This window comes from Ursus maritimus, unplaced genomic scaffold, assembly GCF_017311325.1.
Source record: "Ursus maritimus isolate PB19 unplaced genomic scaffold, ASM1731132v1 scaffold_10, whole genome shotgun sequence".
NCBI classification, from domain to species: Eukaryota; Metazoa; Chordata; class Mammalia; order Carnivora; family Ursidae; genus Ursus; species Ursus maritimus.
The window spans coordinates 67,206,288-67,216,242 of record NW_024423344.1 but is presented as its reverse complement, the minus strand read 5'-3'; the positions used below and the strand labels follow the sequence as shown (position 1 = coordinate 67,216,242).

Here is a 9,955-nt window from a genome sequence, read left to right as displayed (position 1 = left end):
GTGTGTGTGTGTGTGTGTGTGTGTGAGAGAGAGAGAGAGAGAGAGAGAAGATGAGAAATTCAGCACTTCCAGAAAGAAGTGCCCACATTCAGAATGCCGAGTGGCCAGGTCGGTTCTCTGCAACTTTCAAAGAATTGGTCATTGAGAAAACATGCTGGAGCCTGCCGATTTGTGAAATGGTGTGCTCTTGCCCTGCGCCGTGATTAAGGGTGGTGTGTTTTCTTGCAGGAGCGCGGGGCTGCCGTCCGTCAGCCGGGGGCCTGTATTTCTCTTGGCCTGTGGCATGGCCCTGCTGGCCCGGGTGGGAGGCAGGAGGAATCCTTTCTCTGGGGTGAGTGCCTAAGCACATGTGGCGTCATGTTACATTTGTTGACGCGGATCATCGTCCTCTCTTGGTGTTGCCGTTCCTGAGGGGAAGACAAAGGATTTTTGGAAGCAAGGACGTTACTGGGTAAACTTTGGGATGAAGAAGGTTCGGTATCTGCCGCCCCAGTGGCCTGGGCTACGGGAAGAGGACAGAGGCCTAGAGCCAGAGAGGTTTGAGTGTGTGCGTATTGTTTAGATCTGTTAATGGAGTGTCATTTTTAAAAGCCTAAAATTAAGTCATTTTTTTTTATTAGAAGCTGAATGATTAATTTCTATAAGGGGTACATTTTAATTAGGGGAAATGGAACCGAATTGCTGATTCTTACGTGGCGTGTCCTTCGGCAGCAGGGACGTTAGCGTGGTGACACCTGAGGATGTTTCGTGTTGTGTTACTACCGAGTATTTTGTATGAGGGAGCGATGCGTTTCCCTGTGTGAGGCGCCAGCCCAGGGTCGGTTGGTTCGTTGTGGGAGAACCCCATGAAGCGGTGTCACGGAGTTCTCCAGAGGGCGCTGCTCTCCTGGTCCTCGGCCAGCCGGTGTTGACAGCAGCCTTCCCAGAGTTGGCACCTTTGCACGTGGACGGGGACGTCAGGACGGCATGCCAAAGCCGGTCTCCAGTGCGGGAAGCCCGGGTTCCGATGGAGCGTGTGGGCGCAGTGGTTAGCGCACCGCCTGCAGTCTCCGGACGGTCAGCACCGCGCCGCCCCCCAGGGAAGGCAGGAGATCCTTCTCGAGCTTACGTGGGCATCTTTCGGTGATGAAGCTTCCTGGGGAAGGAGCGGTTTGAGGTGTATGAAGCGGATCTCTTCCCCCGTCTCGTCGGGCTTCCGCCTTCCGTAGACATGCGGGCCGAGGTCTGGTTCTGAGGGCACATGGGACGTGTGCCCTCTCAAGGGCCGCCTCATGGGCCAGGGCCCGGCCGTGGGGTAGCCTCGTCCGTACAGAGCTGGCGGAACCTGTCTCGCACGACGGAAGCTCCGCCGTGGAGCCAGACCTGGGGGGCCGGCGTCTGGGATTTGCTGGCACTCGGAGGCCCCCCCGATGGCCCCTGTCCCGGCTGCTGCTAACCCGCTCAGACTGCACGCGGCCTGGCAGACACCTCCGGGGAGCACAGCTACCGCCTCGTGGAAACGGAGGCAGGGGGCTGTCTGGCTGGGTCTTCATGCCTTCTAGAAATGGCCTTTCCCGTGTCCTGGCTGGCTGGCTGCAAGCGAGGTGGCCGCCTTGGCCTCCCAGAGCTGGCCTCGCGCCTGTCTCGATGTAACCGCACACCACACGCCGTCTGAATCCAGCAGCTCTGTCGTCGTCAGTCTCGTGAGGTGTCTGTGCAGTTCATGCGGCATTTTGTACCTTTCTTCCGGCAGAACGTCCATTTATGAGCCTTTTCTGTTTCCTTAAAAAGCTGTTTTTGGCTTCTCTGTTTCTGCTGTCAAATATGGTAGTAAGTGGGGCGTCCTGCGCGGTGCGTTCATCAGCACGGGAGCGGTCACGCGGGGCGGTACGTTCCCAGCCCGTTTCTGTAGTTCTGTCTTGTGAGCGTAGAGGGAATAGGCTGAATGCCCCCCCGCCCCCCACGTGTATGTTAGAATCCTAACCCCAGTGCGGTGGTATTGGGAGGTGATGAGGTCAGGAGAGCGGAGTACCCGTGATGGGATTAGTGACTCTTTAAGAGCCCCCGTGCCCCCCCAGACCCTCCTCCCTTCCGCCCTGTGAGGACCCAGCGAGAAGACAGCGGACTGTGAACCAGGAAGGCCCTCGCCAGACAATCTGCCGGCACCTTGATCTGGCGGCTTCCTGCCTCCAGGACTGTGAGATACGTACTTTTCTGGTAGTTCTGTTACAGTCGCCTGAACGGATGGAGACACGGGGTGTCTCTGAAACTCCCCCATGGTCGCGGCAGCTTGGAGTGGTCAACATGGCCCACATGATTTACACTTCAAAGTCCCAGGGGACCCCAGAGGTACGAATAGAGCAGCACCAGCACCGAAGTGGTTTGGGATCACTCGGAGCCACTGAACTAGACCACCTCATCCCCAAGCCTTGTAGAATCCCGGGACTGGTGGTTTCTAGGGGAGAATTTTCCCGAGACTGCCTCTGTCCCATCAGCTGCACCCTACACTCACCCGGGAGCCGGTCCTGCTGCTGGGGTGTGGGAGAAGCCTCTGGGACATAGCTGGTCTCTAGGGGCCCCTTTTCACAAAGGACGTGGACGGGAGCCCCCTCCCTGTCTTTGCTTTCATCCCTTGGGTTTTAGTCCTTTTATAGCCACGGACAGGCTCCCGGCAAGATTCTGCCTCCCCAGTGCCACGCCGTCTCGTCCGTGGCTAAGTCTGCTCGCTCCCCACCACAGGGACCGGCCACGTCCCCCCCTGGACAGCTCTGTCCCTGCAACCCGCCCGCATCAGACGGAAATAAAGACTAGACAAGGTTGGTAATGTTTTGCCTTAAAACTTCAATATGCTGGATTGTGGCGTGAGGTATTTTTATTCCCTTTTGTTAGTACTTAAAACCATCCGGTACACACTGTAAGGCAGACGATGAACACATCTCGAGCTCCTCATCCAGGGGTTCACTGTCGCGTCCACGCACACCAGTCCCGGCTTTGCCGGCTGGGGTGCAGGCACCGGGAGCCACCGGGTGGATGGGTCGCCCCCTCTGGACTGTGTCAGAAAGGGTTTAAGAATACTAGGGAATAGCAGCCACCCGATCTCCACAGAGAATAGGCAAACGGGTTGTGACTAGTGGGCCCAGCTGGTCCTGGAGCCACATTCCCTGTGTAGTCCAACTGTCAAGGATGTGCAAGGTCATACTGTTGATACCCCATGCCTGGGGGATGGGGGGATGAGTATAAACAAACAACAGGAGAAAAGAATGTTCTTGAAGACAGGCACAATATATACTACTACCGAATGTGCAGTTCCCAACCACAGTTGCAGGATATAGGTATGAGCACGGGGGCCAGGGGGCCTCGCCCCTCGCGTCATGGTGCTTCCGCGGCCCCTGGAAGCTCACGACGACCCTCCGTAACGTCACATATCACAAATGGCCCTGACCACAGACACACAGGTTCTCATGCTTGTGAGACAAGACAGTGAACACCACAGCTGCGGTCTTCCGTCGTACACGGCACTCCTGGGACAGGGAGAGCGCAGACCTCGGGCTGGAACTCTGCTGCTCCGCCCCGAGGATTTCCACTACCCTTCGGAAAGAGGAATCACGGAAACAGTTTGGTCAGCTTGTGCCAAGAACAGCGTTGCACTGGAGCATAAAACCCCAAGAACGTACGTAGTGTGCTGCAAATCCTTCTGTTAATCCGAGAAGTAGACCCTACTAGCTTGCTATTATTATAAAAGTAGAAAGATTGAAAAAACGAAATCTGAAAATGATCTCATTTAAGACTGTGCCATGCATATCACAAACCTTGGAAAATTTTTTAAAATGCACCAGCCTAGTTTTTTTTTTTTAAGAAAAAGAAGAGCACTTGCCCTGTGTTTTGGTGGAACGGATGTGGTCGTACTGCTTTGAAGGTGCAGTTGGGGAAGAAAAACGGTCATTTGGCACCCTCTTAGCGACAAGGTTTTAATACTGGCACAAGCTAGAAGCAGCCCACCAGGAGGAGGACAGACGCAGGGCCACCAGCATCGGAGGCAGGAGCACCGTTCCGTTCCGATGACAAAGGAACAGCTCGGAAAGACAAGGTTAAAGACGGTTTTGCGGAGACAGAGGAGAGCTGCTGTAAAACCGGGTTTCGGTTTTCCAGACAGGTATTAATTTTACTGGGCTCTGTTAATACAGAGGATGGGCAGTGTCTCCCGGGGAAGCAGCCACCGCCGAGCCCGTCGCCATCAATACACGTGAGACTCCTTGTGACTCAGGATGGGGGCGCGGGAGGCGGAGCTGGTCGCGCTGCGGATCACCTCCATCCACCTGAGACCGGAAGACAAAACGGGGTCAAGGGCCGCGTTCTCTAAACCTGCACAGGACTTTTTCTTCTAACAGCTTCGTGATACTCAACACACCTCACTACTCACAAAACCACAGCACGGCGGACCAGGGCCTGGTTTGTGACGTGCTAGTTCAGCAGAAGGGGTCTCGAACTCTTGGCACCCAAATGCACGGGAGCAAGGTAAGGGTTCCTCGAGGTGTGCCTGAGGAGCAGTTTGAGAACCCCAGGCCTGGGCGCTCAATTTGTGGAGCAGCAGAAGCCCTAGGACACAGGCTGAGGCAGCAGCCCGCTCTGCTGGCCGTCGGCCTGCGGCCTGTTTTCTGCATTCGAGTATTTGCCGTACATTGGCTGCTGTCAAAAACGCCGGTGGACAAGGTCTGGAGGCGTTTTGGGGTGTCCAGGGAGGGGGTGCGGCTCCCCATCCTCTAACGCACAGGCCTGGGCTCCCCACCCCTCCAGAGAATTAAACGGTCCCCCATGTCAGCAGTGCCTGGGATGAGAAACGGGGAGTAGGGCTTATCACTGGTCTTTTTAGGATCTTGTCACTACAAGGCTCAACGGTCCTTGCCGCCACAGTGACAAGATCCCCCCCGGGCTCACTTTTCAAGCAGTGTACTTAGGAAGTGCGGTGTGGGGAGGCTTAAACCTTGGTTTCCCACCACCGTGCCGTTGCCCCTTCCACTAGCGGGCTCACAGGATGGGGGGGTAGCGGAGAAACGTGCTCTGGTCCTCTCAGCACGGCTCAGAGAGCCGTTTCTCCCTAAGGGGGCTGGGGACCCCTGGCCCTGTCTGGCCTGCCCACGTGGGTGCTTGAACAGTGACACCAGCTATAAGATCCAATGCCTGGGGGCCCAGAATTTCTATTTTAAATTTCAGGAATGGTCTGGAATTGGTCAAATGTGATAGTCTGGGTCTTTCCATCTTACTCTGAAGATTACGGCTCCTGGGCCCCATTCTGGCATGCAGATGGTCTTACTAATAAGGTAACCCTGAGAAGCTCTAGGATATGTTCCCGTCCTCGGGTGGTCTTTCGGCCCTAGCACAATCGGGCACGTTCTGACTAAATATTCCGGACACTAAAAACACACGTGAGAGATGTAAAAAAAAAAGTGCGCCGTGTTTAGCATTAACTCGACGCTTACAGGTTAACAGCTGACATTATTCAGCCAGGGAAGACTTTGGTTCTAGGAGAATAGAGGTGGATACAGGTGTCGGGCAGAGGGGACCACCTTCCTCCCCCCAAAGTTCAAGGACCTTTTGGAAGTAAGTGCCCAGGCCCCCAGGGGGCAGTGAGTAGCTGCTCCCTGCAGAGCCTCGTCCACTGCGCTCTCTGGGGAGAAAGGAGGGGCCTTTTTCTGGAGGTGCCTGGGCGGAGGGCGTCATTACCTTTCAAATGTATATTCGCTTTCAGCCCTGAAGTAATACACATGGGACTTGAAATGCAGCTTGAACACGTAGTCTTTGTGGATGTCCTCAGCCTCTGAGGGAATGGTGAGGGAGTAGCCGAGCAGGGGCAGGCTGGCCAGGGGGTGATTGTCCTGGGCGGAGTCAACAGAAGGGGGCTTTGGAGCGGTGGCCACAGGCGGGGGGCTAGCCGCAGCCTCTTGTCCCGCAGGCAGGTCCTCCCCCCTCCTGTGTTCAACCAGCAGCCGGTGGCCCTTTCCAAGGCCGCAGGGCTCCTCCCTTCACTTACCCAGGCCTGGGTAGCTAGAGTGCCCAGTTCTTCGTCCTTCCGGAAGAAGGCTGCCCCCCCCCCCGCCTTACAGCCGTCTGCCCAGGGTGCGGCACTTACCTGGTGAGACTTGTAGAAGAACAGGCAGAAGTTCGTGAACACCACCCACAGCTTCTGCCAGCCGGTGCTGTTCTTGAACTTCCTCAGCAGGTTCCCAGACAACTGATTCTGCAAGACAAGCACGCCCGTGTCCCCGGGGACTCCGGTTGGGGCTTCTAGCTGGGGCCCCGCCGGACGCTTCCTACGTCTGCCTTAGGGGGACAGCCTGTGCTCCCGGTGGGTCCACTCTCTGAGCCTGATTGAACTCGTCCCTATCAGAGGGTAACTGACATCCTCCTGTGGTGACCTCAGTTGTTAATCGGGGTGTCCCAGGTAGGAGTACATCATGCCTCGTCCACTGTGCCTGCTGTCCCAGGGAGAGATGACACGCAGGCCGCCCGCAGTGCTGCACCTCGCCCAGGGATCCTCCCCTAGAGGGAACTGGGTGCTCCCCCGATTTCCGACCAGAGACCCAGCCTGGTGCCGCAGGAAAAGATCCATCACCCCTGGACGACACGCTGTCAGGGCCCACGCGCCAACTGGTGGCATCGGCCGGAACGCTGGCCTGCAGCAGAAGGCCTCCACCTGTGACTGCCCCCTAACGGGACAGTGAGCCCAACAGACAGGCATTTCCCCAGGTGGACACGGTGGGGACCAGACTGCCTGCCCACTGGGGCTGCAGAGCCGGTCGCTCATTACCACGGAGACTGAAAGCAGGAAACGGATGTTGGGGACAGTCTCACAACTTGGTGGTCAAATGGGCAAATTACTATATTAAAAATACCCGAGTCTGCTTTATTCTTCCAGCAAGCATCTTTAAGGTAGTTATGTAAGTTAGGTCCCTGTGCCAGGAGGAGAGAAGGTTCAGTGTCTCTGTCCTGGAGTTGCTGTCTGTCTGATGGGCAGACAGAAGCGAACAGGGCCTCGGGCTGAAAGAACACAGCAGGCAGACAGCCCCACAGACCTGTGGGTCCCCGCCAACGGCAGGAGTTCCAGGCAGAGCGTCCCATCACCGTCTGCCACTCACCCATAGGCGAATGTGACAAGAAAATGGGCTGCTGAGTGCCAAGCAGGTGATGGCAGCAAGCAGAATTGGGGGAGCCTCAGACACGATTCCGAGTCACACCAAAGGAAGGAGGGGCGCACGCTCTCCTGCAGAACCCGCTCCCTCCAGCTAGAGTCTGAAAGCTCCTCCTCTTGACGCAGTCCCCACAGTGCACTGGGCACGCTGTGACCCAGATCTTGGCAGGTGCGCGGGCGGCTCTAACCTGCGCTGCCACCTCGTTCTGGACACGCCACGCTCACACTCGGAACGGAGTGCCCTCTCCTTGCTTGCCCATCCTAGCAGCTTCCTGGTGTCACCGGCTGCACGCAAACTCCCACTCCTGTTGGCTTCGCTCAGCCACACGGCACCGAAGCCCTGCCGCCTCTTTTCTCGAGAGGCTGAACCCACGGGGGGATGACTTAGGTCTGTCTGACCTGGAGCAGTTGTCCTCTGCTGCCCTTACCAGACAGGTCAACATCCTCGACCCATAGCCAGCCGACGCCCTGTTCCCCCGCTCCCTCGCACGGTGGCTGCCTCTCCTGGACTCCCCAAGGGAGGGAAGGCCTCTGCTCTGCCAGGTCCTGGCTCACATGCTGCTCAGCCTTTATTCTGCATCGGATTGCATCCCCCCCCCCCCCGAGTTGTTCCAGTCCAAACCCTGTGGATGGGACTTATTTGGAAATCGAGTCTTTGCAGATGTCAGAGTTAAGACGCGGTCCTACTGGAGTAGGGTGGCTTCTTCATGCAGTAACCAGTGTCCTTATAAGATACAAACACAGACACACGTGGACACCAAGGGGGATGGAGGCCGAGATGGGGTGATGTGTCTAGAAGCCAAGAGACACCAAGGATGGTGGCAAATACCGGAAGCTGGGGGCGAGGCATGGGAGGGCCCTTCCTCAGCTTCTAGCACCCCAAGGGGATGAGCTTCCCTTGTGTGAAGCAGCTGGTGTTAGGGCAGCCCAGGAGAGTCAGAGACCCCACCGTGATTCTCTGTCTCCGTGCTGTCCCTTCCCTCCTGGTCCCCCCCGGGACCCAAATTGCCCCCCTCTCCCCAGGCCTCTAGCGCCTGCCAACTCCGATCCAGAACACGAGAACGCTCCACTGGCTCTCCCAGCACCAGACCCCCACGTCGAATGTGGACCCCGGGGCTCCTGGCTTGCCCACAACCTTTGGGTTGCACCCAGCACCTCTTCACATCTTCCCCAAATATCCCCAATACTCCTCTCCACCTGCAGGAGTCCAGCAGGAGCAGCGGAGTCAGGAGGGAAGGGACTGCCACCCTCTCCCATCGCTCAGTGGGACCAAAGGGCCTGGCGAGGGGGGACCTGGCAAGGATGGGGGAACTCGCAGAGGGACAGACGAGCCAATTCCACGCTTAGTTCACCTGCGTTATTCCCCGGGGGCTCGAGGTCCACCCTACGGCGGCCGACCGACTTCCTGGGCGGACCAGGTAATGTGCAGTCGAGGCTCATGAGGCCAAGCGGCAAAGTCAGATACGTGTCGTAGCCAATTAACGCCAAACTCTGTTCTTAGCTCACGGGCTGTGACCAGCCAAGGCCGGGTGGGATGTGCCCGCGGGCCGGTTTGCTGACCGGCTCCGTACACACACCTGTCCCCTCAAAGGACCTGGCCTTAACAGTGTCCGGGCCGCCAGGACCACCTGACTTCAGGGGTTGCTGCCTTGTTGAGTGGTCTCAGCGCTTCCAGGCTGGCAGAGGTTTCCAGCCTGCCGGCTTCCCATGTTTGACGCTCCTAACCATGGGCCGGGAAGCTGGGTATCGAGTGCAGCAGAGGCCCCTTCTCCCCCACTGACGCACTCCTCCAGTTTCCTCGGGCCAGCTGGACACGAGATGGGCCCAGGGGTCCCTGCCCACCAGACGGTCGCCGGTTCTTCCCAGCTCCCTCCGTGCTGGAAAGATCCCCACCCTGCCCAGTGCCTGGGAGAATCTCTAGCTCCAAAGTGAAGGGAGGGAGGACGCGAGTACAGTGAGCTGGGCAGAGGGACAGACTCTGCCCATCCCTGTGCAGTCGGAGGAGAGGGGCCGCTCACTGCCAGCCGCCAGGAAGGCCTGGCACCAGGGGAACCCAAGCAGCACACCTGTCACCCCGGGCCTGCATCGCACACGGGTGCTCGTGGGGCTTTAGGCCACTGTCTGCAGCAGGGCAACTCGGCAAACACGGCGCCGAGGAACCGTGACAGTCACACCCAGAGAACTGTCCCAGACCCTATGGACTCGCCATCAAGAGCTGTCTGGCACGTCCCCAGCACTGCTGGCTCAGGAGCAAGCCCTCCGCCGTCCTTGGCTCCCCATCTCCTGTGATGTGTTCTGGGCCAGGCCCATTTAGGGATTCAGAGGCTTTCGGGTTTTAAGGTGGCCCAGCGCCTCTGCTGGAAGGCGCCCATGGGCAGAGACCCCAGCACGCTTGTGTGGCCGGTCCCGGCAGTTCTCCGCGAGCTACAGTCCACACGGCCCCACCGTCCCTGCTTCCCCGCGCTGCCACCTGCAGCTGACTTCCGCCCGCGCAGGGCACCCTCCGCCACGCCAGGGGCCGTACCTCCACGGCGACGCTGAAGTCCACCATGGAGACGCTGGTGTTGCGGTGCCAGCACACGTGCACCATGGTGTTGCCACGGTGGGGGGCCTGGCGCTCCAGCGACGTGCGCGAGGCACTCAGGTCGTCCTCCGACTCCTGGTCGGCCACAGCGGCCTCATCCGGGGACTCTGCAGGATGTGACAAAAGGCGGTGCTTCAGATCGTTGCCAGGAGAAGAACCCTTCCCGGACCCTCCCAGGTGCTGAACGGGGCGGGACGGCCAGGGGC

General features: G+C 58.3%; 1 protein-coding gene and 1 long non-coding RNA gene across 2 annotated transcripts in view; one reads left to right on the top strand and one right to left on the bottom strand.

The window, feature by feature from the left end:
• Positions 1-3,933: 3,933 nt before the first annotated feature.
• The window catches only part of FARP1 (FERM, ARH/RhoGEF and pleckstrin domain protein 1), a 218,372-nt gene continuing 212,350 nt past the window's right edge, over positions 3,934-9,955 (bottom strand). Inside the window, exons 23-26 of the mRNA XM_040623988.1 lie at positions 9,690-9,856; positions 6,107-6,214; positions 5,701-5,852; positions 3,934-4,295 (exon numbers count right to left, since the gene is read on the bottom strand). Of these exons, the coding sequence (XP_040479922.1) occupies positions 4,214-4,295; positions 5,701-5,852; positions 6,107-6,214; positions 9,690-9,856 (509 nt within the window). The 3' untranslated portion in view covers positions 3,934-4,213. The remainder of the gene's footprint in view (positions 4,296-5,700; positions 5,853-6,106; positions 6,215-9,689; positions 9,857-9,955) is intronic.
• LOC103657582 lies at positions 6,189-6,883 on the top strand. The gene is made up of 2 exons (XR_566899.2): positions 6,189-6,322; positions 6,419-6,883. It is a non-coding gene; the product is annotated as an uncharacterized LOC103657582 (long non-coding RNA).